Raw genomic sequence first — 22,481 nt, 5'->3', positions numbered from 1 at the left:
AAACACCCGTACAAAAAAACGCAGCTATTCAAAAGTTATCCACTAACAAGCAATCAGAAACCTAAAAAAGTACACTGTAAGAAAGTTGAAAAGGAGATAGAGGAACAAGAATTGGAATTTTTCCGCTCTCATTGAGATGAGCTCAGAAGTTTCCAAACTACTGAAACAGGAACGTAGGAATTGGCGCAAAAGCAAAGTTGGCAAGCGCTATGAACCTCAGCCCATTAATACTCGATTATTCTTACACATAGTCCGACAGTTGAGGTCTTTAGATTGGTCATGCTTTACGCAAAATATGTTCAAGAATGGTGGAAGATCCCTTTTAGATAGCGCAGCGGTAATCTGTATTCAGCACCGGAAGGTAGAAATGCTTTTAGAATTTAGGAAAGGAATTTAGTATATTGAAATCAAGCCCAAGTATCCAAGTCAATCTGAATTTGCTTTTTTCACAAGATGAGTAGAGATTTAGAGCAAATATGAGCAGCAGGCGGACTAAACGGGATGCTTGCAGTTTATTGTCAGTTTATTGTACTAAATTTAACTAAATAATTAAATTTCAAAAACCTCACATATGATTATTATTATTTCCTATGGTTCCAGGGAAGAGCAAAGGGCGCATATGATGGCTTATAGAAACACCAATGGGCACTGATTCTTAGTTTTATGGACGCCAGATAATGAGTATTGATTTCTGTGAGTGCTGCTGGGATAAGGAAGACACTAGATCAGCTCAACACTTCATATATGAATGGCCACCCTTCATTCAATGCACTTCAGATTTCAGAGAAAATCATTACTTCGAGCGCTTGTATGATTCAAGCATAGTGCCGATAGAGATCACCAATAAGGCGACATGGTTTAAGGACTGGCAATATTTTTCTTGTCCAACCTGAACTAACCTAACTTGACTTGGCTTTAAAATAATATACTAATATAAATTAGAAGAATTGATATATTTTTTTTCGCACAAAAAAGGCCGAGTGGTCTTGCTAGTCCAAGCAAATAGGTATCTGGGAAACAATTACGTCACCACAGCGCACTGAGAAATCAATCATTTATGATGGACTTCTAAATAGGAATCAGATAGTTTATGGAAAGCTATAAGGCCGGGCGTACATGAGCTGAAACAACCTGATCTCTGTAGATGACTAGTGGGGGGCAGCTCCTCCAGACAACGAATTTTTCAAACTTTTTTTGCGAAAAACTGAGAGTATTTATTATCTTAAAATAAATTACATAAAAATATTCATGCTTAATTGAATATATAATACAAAATATTTTTTTTAAGTAAAAAAAGAATAAAATGGCGGCGCTACAGCTGCTCAAACGTGGCTTCTGTAATTTGTTTGGTGGTATTTACAGCTTCTTGTAATCAACTGAAATCAACCAGACAAAAATGTTTCATTCAAATAAGTTATTCCGCTTTGCACTTACCTATTTTTAACGAAAAAAAAGAAAAATGAAAGTTTGAATCGAAAAAGAAAAAAAAATACACTTTTTTGTTTGTAAACAAATTGAACAAAACAATATTTTTAGTGATAATTAATATAAAATTTGAGGTACATGCAAAGGCCAAAATGTTAGAGAATATTCCTGTAAAATTTTAAGTTAATGTCTTGACTACTTTTTGAGTTGTACTCGACAGCGCTGAAATAACGTATTTTGAAAAAAAAACGCGATTAAAGTTTTCGTTCTTTTTCATCTTTCTTTCGATGCCCATCACTTCACTGATTTTATAGTACCTTTTTAGAATTTCTATTAAGCTTAAGACATTGAAAAGATATTCTTTAGATTGTAAATGAATTTGTAAAGCAAAAAAATGGAAAATTCGAAAGTGCTGGAGGAGCTGCACCCCTTAATTATGTAGTGACTGTAGATGGGTGCCATAGGCAGTCAGCTTAAATTCTAAGCAACTTAGAAAGCGCATTCTTCCCTCTTTCTCTCAAATCACTTTCCAGACGCATTATGCAAATTTCGAGTGACCAGCTTCGACCATCTGCTTTGTACTTTTAACTCTTAGAAAAAATACAATGCAGCGCTGCCCCTCTTCATTCCACCATCCCTGCGCGACCACCTAAAATGAACTCCAAAATTGTTAACCAAGTCAAGTTTAATTATTTTTAATCACTTATTTATGATGATTACCAATTTGCGCAAAGCAAAAAATTCACACTCAACACTTATGAACATTTCACAAAGGAAGCGTCACCGAATTCTTTGCATTTTGTCTGCTAATAGTATTTCAATGTCCATTTGTTGTGGCGCATCCTTTGTTGAAAAGATGAAACTTTAGACCAAAACGTCTTTCAAAAGTTTCTCTGCACTCCTAAAGTACAATTAAAATGCAATTTACTGTGGCGCAGCAGCACTTAGGGCTGATGTTTGGTTCAACGGAGGGTGGGTATCTTATATAACTGAGCATCGTCTGATCGTTAGCTTGGCGTATGCATGTTTTTTATCCACAGCAAACTGCTACACTATACTAAACTAACACTTTCCTTTGCATGAAACTTTTTGCGCTAAATATCGCTTTCTCCCCTCTAATTTACGCTACGTCCTTTTACTCTTAAGCCTCTTAACCCTTTTCTCTATTTGCCTCTTATTAATTTAAATATTAACTACTCTTCCTCTGTGCACTTTCAACACTAATTTGCATAACCAAAAGTTACCCTTTCTCATTGAGCTGCTGCCAGCCAAGTTGAGAGGCCAATTTCCATAATTTACCATTTTATGTATTAGCCATTGCAGTCTTAACAGCTAATATCCGTTTGCTAACTTGAAAAAAAAAAAATGAAATAAAACGCAAAAGAAATAGCATTTGCTGCATTTCATTAACACTCAGCAACACGCATATACCTTCACAGCTCCAAGGCGCTCATTTCAAAACTAAAACTCGCCACTTTACTTTACATTTGGCTTTCACACTTAGCCACTCACCATGGCAATATTTGTTGGCACTTACAATGCACCCAAGTTGCCATTTTTAAAATGCAAGAGTACGAGAAATGCGAAAATTTGGAAAATTGTAAACTACACTACAAACTTTGTTAGGGATTAAAGTGCAAACACTGGCCCGGCGAAAGCTAGCACCATGGCGTATACGTAATGTAGGAATTGCAGCTGCACTGAATGGCCATACAGCTGCTTTTACACTACATTTCCACTAACATTTGCTCACCAACTCACAATATAGTCTCATTGTACATGAACTGCAATCGCCTTTGGTACTCTTCCCCTCTTCCTCTAGATTGTTAAATGTTACCAAACGATACATTTGTTTGTTGGTTTGTATAAAGTTTTGTATTTGTTTACTACGTATACAAGTATTGTAAAGGTACTTTTGGGTGTTTGAAAGTTTCTGCTCGTATTTGCATAAATTTCTATTCGGCATTTTTATAATCACCTTTGCTTGCAGTAACTCGATATTGAAATGAACTTTCTGCGCTTGGCAGTTGGACATTCTTTGATGTGCTTGCAAGTTTTCGAAAATGTAAGTAATTCCAGATTTTAGCTTTTTTTTTTTGTTACAGTCAAATAGTTCACTTAGTAGAAAAGTTCGATTACACTGTAGAGAATTTTTAAGTTGTGGAATAGTTCAGCTTATCGGCCCTAAACACTACAAACTTTATTTTAGTTTGCCTGTAAACGGTTACGTTGTCTAGAACCCAAAATAAATTTTACGTGTTCATCCGTTACGCTGTGAAATTGTTGCCTCCTAATTGAGTTATAGAAATTATCATAGAAAATCAATAGAGATATAGTGGAGAGTGCAGCATAAAACATTACAAAAACTGTTGTTGATGAAGGTATGGGATTGCGCATTTCGAGATATATCCGCCCGGGGGCATTTCAGCCCGTGCTAATGGCTCTTAGGCGCCCATCTTAAATGCTGTAAAGGCAGCAAAGCAGTTTCCAAAAAGTACTTTAACGACTAGAAATGCTAAAATGTTGTGACGCGCTATTTTTTTATTTTCTTTTTGGCAATTTTTGCGCAAATGTTCGGCAATCTTTTACGAGTAGGAAGAAAATGTGCAACATCGTATGCGAAAAACCATTGTGACAAATCCACACAATTTTGGAGGAACTTTAACTTGCACTTTCTTATTTTAAAATTAAATAGGCTATAAAACTGCATATCCACACTTTTTTTTTAATTCTGACTAAAAATTTGATAGTTTTTATCACTTATTTTTTAAATTTATTTAGTTTTTTTGAATGTTTTGCTAAGTTTTGATTCTCGATTTATAAGATTTATATAAGATAATGAAATGCATGTTCTTAAAAAATTTAACGAAATTCGATTCAAAGTGGTTGGGTAAAATTTACCCAGTGCGAAGTTCACGGATGATCAAAAAAATTTGTTTCCAAAAATTTTAAACAAAAATATGAAAGGTTGCTAAAAAAATTTGTTAAGCTATATTTTCTGCTAAAAAATAAAAAAAAATTTTAAAAAAGCTTAAATTAAAAAGAAAACTTTTTTAAATTTAACACAATATTCGATTTGGAATAAATAAAAAATTCTAACTTGTTTTGAAATTTTTTGCAGTTTAATTGAAATATATTTTATTTATTTTTAGATATATATATTTTTTTTAGTTATTTATTGTATATTTTATTATTATTTTACATTTGTTTAAAATTTCGTTTAATTTACATTTCAAAATGGAAAAATATTTTAAGTTAACTTTAAGTTGATTCAAATAAACGCAGAACTTTCGTAGAAGTAGTGGCTGCTCTAGCAACTTATGAAGTTCCCACTGGTACTCGTACTGCGACTGATTTTAGAAGAGAGAGTGACGACTGACTGCTCAACTGCGACTCACTGCCCTTTTGGCTGCCAGTTACCACTCAATGGTGAAACGATTTTTCGAGGTGTACTATCTAGCCGACCGTTATTTGGCTCTGAGCGAATTTGACAGATATGCCGACGTCATTCGTTTTGTGTTTCACTGAGCTAAAGCTAAATTTTGTGAAACCCAAAATAAATGACGTAGAATCCAAAGTTCCCCTCAGACAAAATTTTTTTCACCACACCTAACGACGAAACCTGGTATCTATCATCCTTGTTACCACCCTGCCTGGCGTCAGTGGTGAGTCTCATGTCCTCAACAACATTAACAATTTTTAAAACGTTTAAGAGGTCCGAGGAAATTTCACTTTAAAACCTTATACCAAAATTTCTAACATTAAATAAATCCGAAAATTTTAATTTTTTTTTTTAATTTTTTCTAGTTTAATTCTAACTATACTCAAGCCTATAAATTAACCAATTTTCAGAAAAAATTCTTAGCATGTCCAAAATGCTTTGACTGCTTGTTATTGAATCACGGCGGTGTGTCTACCAGAGGCTGAAATATTTATTACACAAGAAACGCAATTTTATTCCAATGACTCGCACAGCTTGCTTTGGTGCATTCTATTCTGGCAAGCAAAGTTTTGCGTTCTTTAAAAAAATGACTGATCCATCTCTGATTTTATTTTAACTGTTGAAGCTCAAGATATCATATTTAAGTTCAGTGACGAGGCTCGATGGACCTCCCTGCTCTGCTATATTGTTTATTAAAAAGCAATTTGGATACTTTTCATTTAATTTTTATTAAACTTTTTTAGCATTTTCATAGAGTTGTACTTAAAAAATATTTTTACACATCAGCGCTGGAGTTGATGGAGTAATTTTAAGATAACTCTTGTAGTGAGTATTTAAATATAAATTTAGTACTACTAATAAATGCCTCTTATGTCTTTCTTGCCTCCATCATAACTAAACCCTACACAATGTAATTCTCTAACTGTGTAGACCACCAACTTTTTACTCTCTTTATTACTAAAGAATATCTTTGGTATCTACTCAACACGACAATCTTTACAATTTCACGTCACACAAATCCAATTTTTTCTCCAGCACTTCGACCAGCTTGCCATTATGTTTGATGGTACGTAGCCACTGTACATATTCCGCTGGTAAACACGTCTCCAAAGCTCCTTTTACAATCGTTTTTAAATATGTTTTCGATGGTTGTCGATCGTATGGTATCTGCTCGGGTTTTAGACATCTCACATCTCCGGTCGGTTGAGTTGTTAAATGGTAGGCGCGACATTCGATGGGCTTACAATCGTTAAGCGCTATTACCGTCACTGTGATGGGTACATAAATGCCATGTGAAACGCCTTCTTGACTGGAAAATAGATGCAAGTTATTATTTTGTAATATCTTTATTTCATTTCAATAAAGTATATTTTTAAGTATTTTTCTCTTTTGTATTTTCTCATTTCCCGTTCGCTTTAAATTTTATATTCTACCGTCAGTTTCTAGAAAATTCGATCTACCACCTTTTGCTGTCCATACTCACTCATCGAGATCCTTTAAATTACTATTATCAATCTCCCAAATGGCTCCAAATACGCAAGAGCCCTTCTTCGGTACAATCGTTGCTGGCGCACCATGCCAAGTACGCGAGCTCGTATAGAAATCAAGCTGATAGTTCTATGGAAAGGAAGGAAAATTTGAAGAAAAATTTTATAATAAAAAAGTCTTTAGTTTTGTTCTTAAAAACACATCCTTTACCTCCAGCTTCCCGGGACCTATCCGCACTGCTGTTGGGTTTTGTATGTGTATTCTCTTGGCCAACAGATTACTGCCAAATCCAAAGTAGTAGAACTTTGACGCCATCTGAAAGCGTTAATATTGTTTTTATATAATTAATTGTCAGTGATCCTCTCTTTACATACTTAAGGAGGGTATTTATATTTATTTATGTATAAATGAGAAATATGTATTAATTTCTAAACAATAACGAGTCAACATGATTGTAGATTAGGTTGAGTTTAAAGGAAGAATGCCATAAACACGGCTACCAAGTCTCATCCACTATAACAGACATCAATAACGAGATACCTCAAGCAACGGGAATTCCTAATCACTTCAAACTTTTATTTTATTATATCTACTAAAATGAAATGGGCAAAAACTACATACCTAAAAATTTTATTAAAATATCGAATTAAGTGTACTTTTGATGGAAATTTAATAAGTTTTTTTAAATCTTACACAAAGTTTGAAACTTGAATTTATGTGGCTTTTGTTATATATATATTTCATATATGATAATTTTATGATATATTTAATGAACATAGAATGAAAAATATAACAAAAAAAATATTTAAAAAAAAACTTGGTGGCCCAACCATTCTGACACTCACTTTAAATATGTCTAGTACATGTCTAGTACAAAATTTCTAATTTCGAAACTCACACCCTCTACATTTTTTACTACAGCTATAAGATGCTCAGATATAAAGTTTCATCTTTCTATCATAATTACAACCAGTGCCGACCGAGCTTCAAAGTTTAGTAAAAATCGTGTTTTGCCGTGATATTTCAATCTGCTATAAATTCAATACATTAAGTGAGTAAAGGTAAAAATGAAATGAGATGAACATTAATATTTAATTAAAAACCTAAAGTAATAACAAGGCGGCCGCCGTAGCCGAATGGGTTGGTACGTGATTACCATTCGAAATTCACAGAGAGGTCGTTGGTTCGAATCTCGGTGAAAGCAAAATTAATAAAAACATTTTTCTAATAGCGGTCGCCCTTCGGCAGGCAATGGCAAACTTCCGAGTGTAATTCTGCCAGGAAAAAAGCTCCTCATAAAAATATCTACCATTCGGAGTCGGCTTGAAACTGTAGGTCCCTCCATTTGTGGAACAACATCAACACGCACACCACAAATAGGAGGAGGAGCTCGGCCAAACACCTAACAGAAGTGTACGCGCCAATTATTTTTTTTTTTATTTTTTTAATAACAATCACTCAAGGTAACTTCTTTTTAGAGTAATTTTTTTACAGTCCGGATACAATTTTCTATGTTCCGGCACACAGCGCACTCTCAAATGACTCAATCTTCTTTTAGTTTTCGGAAAAGCAGTATTTTTATCCCAATAAGATACATGATTAGGTGCATTAGTCGCCACTGTGCATTCGAGCCAAACTTTGACATACAACATCACGACAAATAAGCAAACATCTTGTAGAGCTTTTTGTCCTTCGCAGTCATTCTGCATTATGACTTAGTTAAGTATTAGTCAAGTAAGTATTAGTATTTGGATCGCTCTCGCCATTCAGCGCACCTGATGCATAGCTCCGTGGGACCTCAGTATTTATTTTTCCTCTGTGTCTCCTCCAAAAAAATATTATGCACAGTTCGACCAATTCATAGTAGTCATGTTTTACAAAACCTTTGCCTATTTCTGCCTTATAAAATATTAACAAAGCTTGAATGGCTGTCTCAGCGACACGTTCTTTTATGAACATCGGAATATCTGGGCTACTAGTAATTCACTTAATATTGGTTTCAAACACAGCTTTTAGAACCAAATAATAAACATGATGACGACAGGCGAAAAGCAGCAATTCTCTTCCCAAATGTTGCTCAAGCACAAGTTCCATTGAAACGACCAGTATTGGAAGCTGTTGTACCGCAGCACAACTTGTCTTGTACTTTATCGTGAAGGTTCAACTCAAAGAGAGCTGTTGAGACGGCCTTAGCTTGATGTTTTTAAGAAGAACTGTTTAGTTTTCACACTGCAAGAAGCTGTTCTCGATCGCCAAACGAAGCAATAACTGGCAAGAACGCTTTTGAACTTCGTATATCCAACACGAGTAATAGTTTTCCATCCCAATGGACTGTGACTACTTCGGGTATATTGTTTTGGAAGTCAGATTTCATTGCTTCTGCCCTTGATTTTCTAGTTTCAGTACGAATTCGCTGAATCGAGGATTTGTTAATAGGGAAATCAACGCTACTCAGAACAAGCGCTTCTACCACCACATTAAGAATGTAAGCGGAGTCTCTAATGCTTAACTGGCATCGATCTAGAGCTGCAACTAGTTTAAGTGTTACGAAATTCTTCCTACCTCTTTTTGAACTTTTTTCATGACAGGGAACATCTGGCAAACTGTTTTCAGAATTCAAGATCTGTTCTTCGCCTGAACCTTCAATACTTTCTAAGTTATTTGTGGTAAAAGTAGTTGGAACAGCCAGTGATTCTCTTTGTCTTACAATCTTTTCCTCTTCTTCCAGTCGTCGTCATCAGAATCCTTCTTCTTTTCCCGCCGATCTTTTATCTACACCACCTAAGCATCCCGGGCGACCTGACTCTCTCTGATTCATTAAAAATAATTTATCATACTCTATTTTCATTCTCTCAAAACAAAAAATATAGATCAATTTTGAAATGGTTAAAACGGCTCTTGAACACAACCTGAATTTTCTTACAATTTTTTTTTTCTATTGTAACTCTCTCCAAACATGCTATAAATCAACAAGTTTCTTTAGGCAGTTAGAAAATGCCCTTATTCGATTTCTTGCTTTTTCCCAATGTATGATGCCCGCCCTAATCACAAGACTTGCACTTTCACTAACAGTTAGTTTAACCTGACGGATATTGTAAAATAGCACTGAAAGAACTTCTCGTTTAGATGGTAAGGAAAGCAAAACTATTTAATATCTATAATATAATATACATATATAATATTTAAAAATCCGTTTAGAAGTTGTTTTTTACAAAAAAAATTCATGTCTAAATATTTATATTTTCTGGCAACAATCCTAAATACTTTCGCATCCACAAAAAAAATCTAAAAAAAATATATTCGCATATTATTTAATTTCCTTCCTTCTCACTTCTTACTTACTCCTTACTTCTACTTTTTCTAGTTGTACTATAAAATAGTATATTGGAGATCTGTGTGACCGCACTGTAAGGCAAAAGCTTTGTGGATTGTAATAGATTCTTAAAAGCTTTATAGCAGTCAGCTGTTGCCTAATTTTTTCTTTACTTTTGTACATCAGCAGTTGTCAACTGACTTCGTGCACACCTGCCCGCTCTCCCAATAATAACAGCTGTAGCGTCAGCACTTTCGAATGCGGAAGCACTCACTTTACTATCTTTTGCACTTTTACATCTTTTTTTCTTACACACAAATTAATTTTTGATAAACTTACTCTGGTTTAGATACTAGAACCTGCTGTAAAATAAAATTGTATTTGTTTTTATTTCACTTTTGGCAGAACTTCTAAATAATTTTTTACTTCTAATTGGTATGTCAAGTTCAATATTATTTAGACGAATGTCAAATTGGGTCATTTTGCAGTGTGGCCAGATGGTCAAGAAAGGCTAAGGTAAATTGAATTTAAAAAATGTTACAAAATACTATCATATTTCAGTTAAGATGCTGTGCACTGAAATTTTTAAATTTCGTTATATTTAGTCGATTTAAATGTAAAATAAATGTATCTAGTACAAAAATTGTATTAAAAAAAATAAAAATAATAATTAGTACAGTTTATAAGACATAAAGTAACTATGGCACAGAGGCTTATTCACAAGCTTTAAGAATTTTTACTTGTAATAATTTTTTTAAGTATACAAAAATTATATAAAACCTAGTTTCAAAATTTGTGCGAATTATTAAAAAAAATTAACAAATTTTCAGACAGCGTTGGATGTTTTATTTCATATAAATGACGAGAATTAAAAAAAATTAACAAATTTTCAGACAATGTTGGATGTTTTATTTCATATAAATGACGAGCATTCGCTATATGAAAAAAAAACTAAGAGAACCATCAACCATCAACAAAAAAAATTGTCAAAAATCAAGGTAACTTTTGAATTACTTTAAGCTTGCATTGTGCACTTTACTAAGTATTCGGAATTTTTCTAAAGAGTTTGATTAAAAAGTTTCAAGTTTTTAGCAAGATTTGTAAATTTTTGTTTTTTTAGTTTGACCAAAACTTGGAACTTGGATTCATAAGATTTTTATAGGAAAATTAATTATATTTTCATGCCCAGACTATTAAAATTAAATGAGAGAGAACTAAATTGTCAAAATTGGTCAATAAATGCTTGCGGTGAAGTTATTTAACGCTGCATATAGTAATGTATTTCTCACTTTTGTGCTCAAAATGTTGACATTTTTAAGTATTTCTGTTTGAAATACAACACAGAACTGATACATTTCTGAATCAAAATAGCTTCAGCAACGCATACGGGATGAGTTATTTAATCATTGAAATTTTAATTCAGCTATAAATAAAATATGCGTATTTTTGGAATGAATTTGTTCAAGTAAACCTTGTCTTTACAAATAGAACACAACTTTATGTACTCTAAATGATTTTCACGGCCAGCTTTACAGCAAGCCTTTGTGTTAAAGTATGGTTTCAATACATTCTCGAGAGTTTCGTGACTTATCTCAACAATGGCAATTTAAATGTAATGTTTCTACACTTGGCGCGCAGAATTTATCTTTTATTTTATATTTATATATAACCTATGGGCTGGGAAGTCCCGGGCCGAACACATATATGGCCCTAGTTTTATTGCTTTCTCCTCGTTTTTAGTCAGTACTAACCTTAAAAAGACAGCTGCTAAAATTTCATGATATTCTCTTTATTAGTTCATGAGTTATTGTGCTAAGAATTTCGTTATTTTCAAAAGAATGGATCAAACAGAATTTCGTTTTAAATTTTACACTGCTTCTTGTTGGGAAAATGGGGAAAAATACCGTTCAGCTTGAAAAGTCGTAGAGACACCGATAATACACAACGCAGCGGACATGCAAATGAGGCGGTAGCACCAGAAAATGTCAAAGAAATCCACAAAATCATTTTGAGCGATCGAAAACTGAAGTTGGGTTAGTTAGCTCAATCAAAAGAAAGTGTTGGCTTTGCATTTCATAAGCATTTGACTATGAGAATGCTCTGTTTAAAGTGGGTGCCGCGTTTGACCAAAAACAAGTCAGTCAATCAATGGCAAAACGACAGATTTGGTTCCCAGCGACTACTGGCTGTTCGCAGACCTAAGAAAATGCACACCGGCAAGAAATTTTGCTGGAATAAATAGGTTATCGCTGAAACTGAGGCCGATTTTGGGATAAAAAAGATAAATCGTTCTACAAAAGTTTGAATCAAAATGTTACGTAGCAGAATAAAGCTAATTTTGAAAAAAACAGTGTTTTCTTTGTTAGGCCCGAGACTTTTCAGCTCATGTGTTATGTATATTATATGTATATATTATATGTTCGTTTTCCAACTGTTCATCTTCTTGTAATTGAGCATTGTTTGTAATATGGAATCCATGGTGTTCTTTTAGAGAAACTTTCTTCACATCTTGGTATTCTTTCAATAAGTATAAAACGCGGAAAAAGCCATGAGCTATACTTAAAAACCCGATGCTACAGCATAAAATAATAATGCTCGAAAATGCTAACCTGGCCACCCTGTAATTTTCCTATGGTTGACAGTTTGCAGCAGATAAGAGGCAAAAGCTTTAACTTTGACTGCGTGAAGCTTTTATTGAGTGAGTTTTTGCAAACAAAAATAAATGCAACAGTGGAGGGCAGAATAATGAATATGAGCGAAAAACGTGAACTGTGAATATAAATGAACATTTTTAATGGTGGTCTAAAAAGTTGTGTACGTGTTAAAAGTTTTTTATTTTTATTTTAACCAAAAAATGGTTCCAATTGTCCATTTCCTAAAATTTCTTACCAGAAATTTTATAGCACAAATTGTGGAAAATTTTAAAATTTCTAAGTATCGAAAAGCAAAAGAAATTAAAAAAACTGATCTTAAGAAACAAAAAACAATTTTCAATTTTACAACTTTTTATATAACAAAAGAAATTTTGAATTATTGTATAAAAAATTATTTTTATTTTGAGCAAAAAATTGTGCCAATTGTCCATTTTTTCAAATTCGAAATCAAAAATCATATGAAAATTTACAGCACAAATTGTGTAAAACTTTAGAATTTCAAAGTACCATTTTTTTTTTAATATTTTATGAGAAATGATCAGGAATTCTACAAAATTCAGTAAAATTTCCCAAAATAAAAAAAAGAAAAAATTGAAAAAAAAATTCATTTTCTAAAACAAAAATCAATTTTGAATTGTCCATTTTTTTTAACTTTTTACAGCGGCCGCCATAGCTCAATAGTTTGATAGGCGTAGGTTCAAATCTCAGTGCATGAAACAGCAAAAAAATAGAAAGTTCCGAGCATATTTCTGCTATGAAAAATCTCCTCATAAAAAATGTAACTGAAGAACGAATTCGGCACATTTGGCATGATGGCTTTCTCTATAAAAAAAAAGACACTCTGCCAAGAAACTAATACATATTTATTAAGTCCTACCTCGAAAATCGATAATGCGACAAAACAAGGCGTAGAGCAGACGGAACTAGGTGAAAGCTCGGTGTACTCCAAGTATTATGCGTCCCTTGCTATACAAATACGGTCTACCAGCTTCTGAAGAAACAATAGTTGAAACGTTCGCGGATGACACTGCCGTACTCACAATTGACCTCACCCCCTCTTGGCCTACCAAAAACTCGAGAAAGCACTTGATAAAATAACTCATTGGTTGAAAGAGTGGCGCATTAAACCAAACGAGGCAAAATCTTCCTAAGTCACCTTACACTAAATCGAAAAACTTGCCCACCCATTAAGCTCAATAATATAATCCTTCCCCAAACTAATATCACAAAATATCCCATATTTTCACCAAATGGTAAACTCTAATAACAAAGATCAGAAGCCTATATTGGTTGCTACTTCAAAATTCGAATGTTTCTCTCTTCACGGGGCTATCTTGAAACCGATAGGGACATATGGCATTCAACTTTGGGGCACTACAGCTAACTCCATCATCGAAATAATTCAAAGATTCCAGTCGAAAACCATCAGAATGGTCTCAAACGCCCCTTATTATATCACAAATGCAAACACATAGAAGAGCCTAGAGCACGGAAATGTTTTAAAATATTGAATAATGACGACTTTGACGTGAATTAACAACGTCTCGTATCATTTTTAAAGGATACCGGTCGCCAAACCAGCGGTGAATTGGCGGAAAAAGTTAGCTGCGATCATAAAACGATTCTCAATCACCTTAATACAATCGGAATTACCGAAAAATTGGGAGCCTGAGCGCCTCATGATCTAAACGAAACAAGCAAAGAAAATCGCTTTCAAATTGCTTCTCAGCATCTCGCCCGCCATCGAGCAACACGCGGTCATAAACAGCGCTTTTTGTACCGAATCGTCATTCGAAATGAGAAATGGTGCCTACACATCAGCAGATCAATATGAAGCACAGAAATAATTGAAAGGCACCAGGAGATACACCCAGAATCAAACCGGATCTTCATTTAAAGAAGACCACAATATGTGTTTGATGGGACTGGGAGGGCATGGTGCACTGGGAAATGCTCGAAAATAATACCACGGTTGCTCAGCTACACCGCGTGAATGAGGCTATTCGACTGAAAAGACTTCATCGACGTGTTAAAAATATATTTCTTTACGACAACGCCAGGCCCCATGTTGCACGAGTCGTCAAAGCCGCGCTCCAAAGCTCGAATGGGAGGTCCTTCAATATCCGCTGTATTCTGCGGACCATCTTTTTCGCTCTCTGTCCAACCATATGAAGGACGATAACAAAGAGGTCTTTAAAAACTGGCTCAACAACTTCTTTGACACCAGACCAGAATATTTTTGGCGGAACGTCTTCAACAAATTGGTCGAAAGGTGGGAAGAGGTTGTAAACAAGAACGGCGAGTGCATAATTGACTAACTTATTGATATAATTGTTGTGTTTTGTTTAAATAAAAGTCTTCGGGAAAAACGCTACAAACTTACTCCCGAACCTAATAAGAAAATATGCCACATCACGCAATACCCGACTCTAATCGCACTAACACTATCTTATCACAGAAATAAATGCGAATCCCATAGCCTACACCGGACTCAAGGGAAAGTCTACAAAAGACCTCATATGATAATAAATTAGTCTAAATTATTATTCATCAGAAAATGTGTAATTGGTTGCACGCCACTGTGTGCATTCCATAAATGTTTTTTCGCTTAAACGAATTAAATAGTTTCAAGTAAAAATATTGCTTAATGTTTAAAAAACAGATCGCATTGAAGAAATGGACTTAAAAAGAAAAAACATACGCTTCAAGTTAGTAGATGAAAACACTAATCAATTTTTAAATAATATAATTTACTATTTTTGCATAGTTATTTAAATTTAAATTTAAAAAATATATATCTCTCTCTTAAAGCACTTAAAAATAAATCTGGGTATATCAACCTAAGTGTAAATATTTCTCTATATAGGTATGTAGATATTTATGCATATCACACGCGATTATCACAGCCATCCTACGCACTAATCGAGCGCTCACTTTAATTAGCCAACTTCACATCCTTTAACTCCAAAATGAGCTCCAAATCCTTAGCTACATGGCCATTATGCTTCACAGACTTCAGCCAATCCACATACCATGGCACTATGCCTGTCTCCTCGGCACCCTTCACCAAGCATTGCAAATAAGTTTTCGAAGGTTGACGCATTATAGGCACTGTGTCGGTACTGAGAAAGTCATGTATGGGAATTTTCGGTTGGTCGGTTAGCAAGTAGGCGCGTGCGGTAATTAAAGTGTTATTTGGCAGCATCACTGGTAGGCTGACTGGGTAGTAAATGCCCTCGTGAACGCCCTCTTGGCTGTGGAAAATTAAAAAGAAAAATATATAGAAATTTAAAAAAATCTAAAAATTTATATTTGATTAGTTAAAGGAATAATAAAGTTAAATGGGTTTTAAAAGAAATAAGAATTAAAAGAACAAATTCAGTTTATTTTTAATTTTAAGTGAATTAAGAACAACAAATTTCTTTCCAATCCATCACTCACTCATCAATATCCGCCAAATTGCTGAGATCAATCTCCCACAGCGTACCATAAACGTAGGCCCCATTCGTGGGCACAATAGTCGCTGGCGCACCACCCCAACGTTCGGTGAATGTATTGAAATCTAGCCGATAGTCCTTTAATATGCCCATACCGATTTTTTGTGCCGTCGGGTTTTGTATGTGTATGCGTTTGGTAAGCATATTACTGCCATAACCGAAATATATGAACTTATCGCCAAAACGTTCCGGCAAATCAGGCGGTATAACAAAGGCATTTGCGACGCAGTAGAATGAGGCAAAGAAAAGTAAATATTTTGAAAACATTTTATTTTGCTACTTTCAATTTCTCTTTATTAAGGGTGAATTCCTAGATCGTGTAATATATTTTATTGACTGCCTTGTGTCTACACACTTGGTTTGTCTGAATTAGACTGCCAGCGCTGGAGTGAAATGCGACTGGAGCTGGCGACTGAAGCTTCGGTGTGACATTAGAAATTTAAATTTAAATATATAGTGCCTGTATGTGTGTATTTTTGGTTTTTTTGATTAATTCTTTTTTTACAGAGATTCATACTTGCATGCAGATGTATGTGTGCACAGAGTCTTTCTAGTGCGAATCTCTTTTTTGAACACGCAAATTAAACACATATTTTGAATGCGTGCTTAATACGTCTCTATTGATATAGATACATACATGTATATAGAGCAGAGGGTCCATAACTTATTAGAAATAAATAATATCTAATAAAAAGCATCTTACTTACACACTTACAGCGCGTCTTTTACTGAAATTTTCGATGATGTTTTATGTCTAGTTTAAGCGCGATAAAAAGGGTATTTTTTCACCAAAACAATAAACGATTTTCTAATCAGCTTTTTTTAGAGTTTTGACTATTTTTCTTTTCTTTTCTTTTTTTGCTCAATATTCCATACTTTCATATAAAAGTGTAAAAAAAACCAAACTTTAGTTGAAGGATTTAAAAAAATAAACAAATGTAGGCTTCTTTTCAGTTGTGTTTAAGGGGGAGCCTGGTTTATGAGGTCTAAAAATTGCATCTCTTTGCGATTTTTTTTTTAAGGAAAAAATTAATTTAGCACTGCAAAGTTTTTTCTATCTTTTAATGAACATTTAAAAAGTATAAAAAATTTTTGCACTGGTTAAAATAAAAAAATGTTTAACATAGAAATTAGTAGAGCGCTGCAACGCTAGAGTTTCCAACTGGCGTACAAGATACAGCTCGTAATTATTATCTAAAGCAAAAAATTCAAATGGATTTCTAATTAGCATGATTTTTTATTCTAGATGAACTAAGAAAACTGAGAGAAATTCCAAAATTTCAACTTTTTGGAGGTTTTAAAGAAAAAAATGCCTTTCTATAAAACAAAAATTCACTTAAACTTGGTATAAAAATCTTGAAAATTTTTTTTATCTATTTTGTTAGTTCAAATAGAAGAGAACTTAATACTGAAGGGAACAAGCTATGATTCATTTCAAAAGGTTCACTCGTTTTTTTTTCATTCATGTACGCCAATTCAAAGAAATCATAAAAATGAAAAGTCGAGAAAAGAAGATAAAGTTTGTACTATTGCTGTCCGGTCACAGCGTAACTACGTAACGCTCGCCTACCTTTGGCTTTGTATCTACGGAAATATTAAGAATTAGGCTCTGTAACTTTGTGTGAATATTCTGAAATATATTATTATTATATATTAATACACCGTTTTTAATATTCTTTAAATCTCCCCGACGTCGGAAGAAATCTGAGTAGAGCCAAGGTGGTCGCTTCTTAACACATCAGCTCCAAAGACCTCAATCCTGATTCGAGCGAAAGCTGGGCAGAGCACAGAAAGTGATCCGCCGTCTCATCCTCCTCTCCACATGCTCAGCGCAGAGTGCACTGTCTGAAATGCTTACCTTTTCTATGTGCTTCGGCCAAAGAAAGTGCCCAGCTGCCTGCAGTCACTTATGTTTAATGACAAGAGGATCTGTGACAGTCGGTCGGACATGACAGGTAACATCAGTTTTGTTCATCTGCAGCCTCTCTCAGCCTTCCAGCCTCACTTGGGCTAAAGTAATCCATTTGCTAACCGCGGCTTTGCTGGCTGCAGAAGGGAATCGCTGAACGTGGTCCGGACTTAAAAAGTTAGCCTCAGAGCCCATTCTAGTTAAAGAGTCAGAGATCTCGTTACCCGCGATACCCACGTGTTCCGAAACCCATCCGACATAGATCAGCTTGGATTTACAGGATTTAACTACCCTTGAAGTTTTGTGCCAAAATTGGCTTGTTAACAATGGAGTGGGGAGCTAAGGAAAATCGCATTGCCCTGATTGCATCACAAAATAGTGGTAAAAGTGCAATAGAGATTTATGAATTGCTGAAACAATTTAATATTTCGAGAATGTTTGTTTAGCGTACGATCAATTGTTTTTCCCAAACGTCTGAAGTGACAGACAGAAAAAAAGTGTTCGTCCTCGCGTAGTGCCAACCAATGCAGCCATAAAAGCCGTTCGAGAAAGAATTCGCAGAAATCTCCTAAGAAAGCAGAAAATCATATCCAAGGAAATTAATGTATCGACCAGATTCACAAGTCGACAAATTCCATGCCGGTTGGGTACCACATTGTCCTTAAGGTTACTCACATTGCCCGAGGAGTGCGACGAGAACGCGAGAGTAGGAATGGAATGTTGCCAACCGTGAATGCAACATCCCTCCCCCCGTGGCGTTGTGGAAGATATGCCAACTTTTTCTGGGACCTCATCTCGAAAAAGCCATGGCATATAAGTGGCACATTCTCTTCAAGTGCAATATAGTACAGCGAGTAGCGATTCTGTGGCTCTACCGGTTAGATCTAGTCGTCCGAATAGGTATGGAACGCTCCGACTCTCAAACTATTCAAAACGGTACCTACTGGTGTAGTATCAGAGGAAGACCTCCTTTTCTTTGGAAATATAAGGAGGAGAATCAATTAGTTTCACTTGGTGTGTCCAACTGGCGCCGGTTAGCACGAGAAAGAAATGACTGGTGCGTTTTGTTAAACTCGGCCAAAACAGCGTAAGCGCAGTAATCGCAACAATCAAGAATAAAAGAAAGAAGAAGGATTATTTTCTAAATAAGGCATAAGATATAATTTTTTGGTTATTTTTAAAGGGAAGTATAACATGTAGAATTAGCGCAGCACATTAGCTGAGTATGTCAGGTTCTCTGCGAGTGCGCAACTATTTGATTTTTCTCAGCCGTGAGACAAACAGACCTAGATAGAGTTCATCAAGTTGCGGCAACAACAATAACCAAAAACTAAATATTTGCTGTCTTATTTCTTAATTAAAAATCTGCGGTAAAAATAGTAAAAGTTACTACTATTTATAAATGAAAAAGTAAAAATACTTTCTAATCTCGTTCAAATGAGTAATTCGATTTGTAGATTTCATTTGCTGTATATTTTTAATAAAAAAAGTTATATCAGTGATTATGAAGTATTACAAAAACAGCTTAAATAAATGTTATTTCCATTCTATTTCATAAGCGAAAAATATTTATATAAATAATTGCAAAAAAAGGTAAATAAAGCGAACAAATAAAATATACCTGGGTTGCAAACAGCAGTAAGTGCAAGGTGAAAGCTTTATCAGCTGCGAGAATTTATTTTAATTAAGTGAATTATCGTCAAAAATAATATATTTTAAAATGCATCATCTATGAGTTTTAGGGTGGGTTAAATTTTTTCACTACCTCGCTTCGGTGACTAAAGCATTCGACTGGTAAAACTTCAAAAAAGTGAATGTAAGCAAAGCTCTTAAATGGATTTTGAGCTTATTTATTTTTCATTTTAGTTTTTAATCCCCAATAAATATTTTTTTTTGTATTAAAATTTTTTGTTGAAGAAATGTTGTTGTTTTGAAGAAATTTGAGTATGGAAAACTCATTTTTGATGTTTATTTTGCTAAAAGCACTGCACTAGAGAGAGTTGGCATCCATTACAACTTCCAGTTGTCCTTTATATCGTGCTTATGATGATGGAAAAATGGTCTTACAACTTCGTCGAGCCTCAGTGGATTTCAAAGCTTAAACGAGTAGTTAGTCGAAATCGAAATAATAATTTAACCCCTATTGAAAATAGTAGACAGATAGGTGAATTGGTTGAAGTACCGCTTTGGCACTCTTCAAGTAGCACTAAAGCTCCATTTTGATACCATTATGAGCCCTCCCACCAGAAGATATCTATAGCCAGCCAAAAATGTTGATATAATGGAGAAGATTGATAGGTTTTAGGGCCTGGGGCAGTGTGCCAAGGCTGTCGAAGAAAGTAGCACTCAGTGACCTTAATCGTCTAGCTGCCACACCTAGACATTTACGGAGAATATGCTTTCTTCTCTACTTCTCAGAAAGGTCCCCACAGCTCTTGCAATGGGGGTTAAATGGTAAACTTACCTTTATCGGTGGAGTCTCCAAGACTTTTTGAGTCCTCCGTATATTGTACTGGGGTCAGAGGGTTATCGAAATAACACATGAAGAAATGGAGCTCCATCTTTTCTACGCTTTCCTGAGAAATAATTTATGCAGTTCCCCTTTAACAACTGTCAGAGTGATGCCGATGACAGGGTAGGAGGTCCCTGAGGCCAAGTCAGTCCCTCAGAGAAATGCTACCTACACACCCAAAAGATTTGATCTGCTTCTTGCAGGGGCTTACTGCAGCCAAGCAGAGCGAGATTCAGAGACATATAGGTTTTTAAAAGCACCCTCTATAATTATGAAGGCCGTTACAGTGAATTGTTTGCCCTTTAGAGATTTTTCCACAGTACCTGCAGCTTCGTGTAACGCTGATTCCGTCGATTTCCCTTTCAGATAGGCATATTTCGCTGGATATAATTTGATTCAATCTGCTCAAATACATTTAAGATAAATGAGATAAGACTTATAGGCCTCAATTCTTGGCTCCGTCCTGCCTTGGTTTTGAAAACAATCATCGTTTTCTTCCAATTGGTAGGGACGTAATTAAGAGCGATACACGCCAAGTAGATTTCTTGCAGGACAGAAACCACCTAAGTACTTCTTTTCTGAAGCATCACGGGCAAAATATCAAATCCAGAAGATTTAAAAGAGGAAAAACTATTGATTTTCCATGTGATTCTGTCAACAGATAGGATAGATTTCAGGGAAACATAAGGAAGCCCTACCTTTTGACTAGTTTCGACAGTTTCAAGGGAGGTAATAGAATTTTCCGAAAAATGATTATTTACCAGGCTTGTCAAAGATTATTCTGCAGATTCAGCCCACTGCCCATCTTCCCTTTTTACAAGAATTCTGCAGCATTGGTCTCTCGGAAGGATTTTGCTTAACCTGGCAGAATCCTTCATGGATTCGCAGTACTCCTTCCAAAGTCTTTAGTTTGGTGAGTTTTAGTTCATTAAAACCCCTCTTAACCTTCTCTTTCAAGTCAGTCAGCGTCTTGCTCCAGCTGGGAGGAAAGTTTTTCTTGCTAAAATATGCTAGACAAGCCACTTTAAAGGCTCTCTGGTAAGACCGCTCTAAGTATTCCATCTGCTTATCCAGAACAGAGACCAGCCGACCAGCTTTTAGGGTTCCTAGTGGGAGATATGGTTTACCGTGCGAAATTGATTTCGAAAAGAATCAACCTGTGATCCGAAAAGGAATTTCTCAGAGGAACATTCCAATTATCAACCCTAATAGCAGACGAATTAGACGAAAGTGTAGTGTAGTGAGACGTAGATCTCAGCTTGGAACACACTGCAGTAGTCCGGTAATTTGTATGACTTTTCATATCCTAATTTTGAACATAATACTGCGGCTCCAAGGTTTTGGGACACCCTCTTCCTTATGCTAAAAGTTTGGTGCGTTGTAATTTGTCCCTTTCGCCTTCCGTTCTTTTCTAATACTACCTTAGGTTGCCTGTTGAAATCAGCTTAAGGAATAACGTAGCCTGAGCTAGCATTTAAACCTCTGCATATGCGTTTGCGGCCATAAGGCCTTTGAACTAGTTTTACTGTTGTCAATAGCCTAAGTGCAGACTTGTTTGCAGAACTTTTTGCTACTAATTCTATTGAATAAAGGCCAAGTATCTTGTCTAGTACTGCTCTGCAACTCTTTGCACTTTCTCCAGCTTGTTAACGTATGTTTTCTTGTTCCAACTTGCCCGCCACACTAGAATACCATAGAGTACTATTCGTCTTACTACTGCCGTGTAAATCCTACGTGAAAGTCGTGGAAGGCGTATAAGGTATAGGCATTGAGTGCTTTCTTCGTTCATTCTTCCATATTGAGCTTCAGCGTTAGTTTGCTATCTTCTATTTGCTATCCTCCTAGGTTACTCCTAGGTACTTAGTATATGTCTTAACCTGTAGTGTGATGCTATCCCGCCTATGTGGGGTCGACTTCGGAATCTTGTACTTCCTGGTGAACACTACTAAGTTCGTTTTCCCAGGACTTTTAGTCCCGCTTCAACTGCCCACTTGCTGATTTCCTTAAGCGCCCTTTCAATAACTTGACTCATTGTGTTTAGACATCTTCCTGAGATGATGATGGCCAGGTCATCCGCATACCCAGTTCACTTTGGTCCTCCATTTCCCATTTTAAGTAAGATCCTGTTTACTATCAGAGTCCACAGTAGAGGGAAGAGCACACCTCCTGATGGTGTACCTCTATTTGGGCAAAATCGAATTTCATTTCACATATTTGAAAGAGATTTTAAATTGATTTTTG

At 35.3% G+C, this 22,481-nt stretch overlaps 2 protein-coding genes across 2 annotated transcripts; both read right to left on the bottom strand.

Moving 5' to 3' along the window:
• Positions 1–5,614: 5,614 nt before the first annotated feature.
• LOC129241249 (gamma-glutamylcyclotransferase-like) lies at positions 5,615–10,122 on the bottom strand. Its single transcript, XM_054877482.1, has 4 exons — positions 10,008–10,122; positions 6,566–6,670; positions 6,351–6,484; positions 5,615–6,176 (listed from the first exon to the last, which is right to left on the bottom strand). The coding sequence occupies exons 2-4, from the start codon at positions 6,668–6,670 to the stop codon at positions 5,864–5,866; spliced, it is 552 nt and encodes a 183-aa protein (XP_054733457.1). The 5' UTR covers positions 10,008–10,122; the 3' UTR covers positions 5,615–5,863.
• Positions 10,123–15,141: 5,019 nt separating this feature from the next.
• Positions 15,142–16,204, bottom strand: LOC129241119 (gamma-glutamylcyclotransferase-like). Its single transcript, XM_054877298.1, has 2 exons — positions 15,764–16,204; positions 15,142–15,576 (listed from the first exon to the last, which is right to left on the bottom strand). Exons 1-2 carry the CDS (start codon positions 16,084–16,086, stop codon positions 15,258–15,260), a joined length of 642 nt encoding a protein of 213 aa, XP_054733273.1. The 5' UTR covers positions 16,087–16,204; the 3' UTR covers positions 15,142–15,257.
• Between the last annotated feature and the right edge of the window lie 6,277 nt (positions 16,205–22,481).

The sequence above is a fragment of the Anastrepha obliqua genome, chromosome 3, assembly GCF_027943255.1.
Source record: "Anastrepha obliqua isolate idAnaObli1 chromosome 3, idAnaObli1_1.0, whole genome shotgun sequence".
Lineage (NCBI taxonomy): Eukaryota > Metazoa > Arthropoda > Insecta > Diptera > Tephritidae > Anastrepha > Anastrepha obliqua.
This window is presented reverse-complemented; position numbering and strand designations above follow the sequence as displayed.

Coding starts and splice junctions, on each gene's coding strand:
- LOC129241119 (XM_054877298.1), bottom strand. CDS start 16,086: ATGTTTTCAAAATATTTACTTTTCTTTGCCTCATTCTACTGCGTCGCA. Junction 15,577..15,763: donor AATTTGGCGGATATTGATGA/GTGAGTGATGGA, acceptor AATTTTCCACAG/CCAAGAGGGCGTTCACGAGG.
- LOC129241249 (XM_054877482.1), bottom strand. CDS start 6,670: ATGGCGTCAAAGTTCTACTACTTTGGATTTGGCAGTAATCTGTTGGCC. Junction 6,485..6,565: donor TAGGTCCCGGGAAGCTGGAG/GTAAAGGATGTG, acceptor TCCTTTCCATAG/AACTATCAGCTTGATTTCTA. Junction 6,177..6,350: donor AATTTAAAGGATCTCGATGA/GTGAGTATGGAC, acceptor TCTATTTTCCAG/TCAAGAAGGCGTTTCACATG.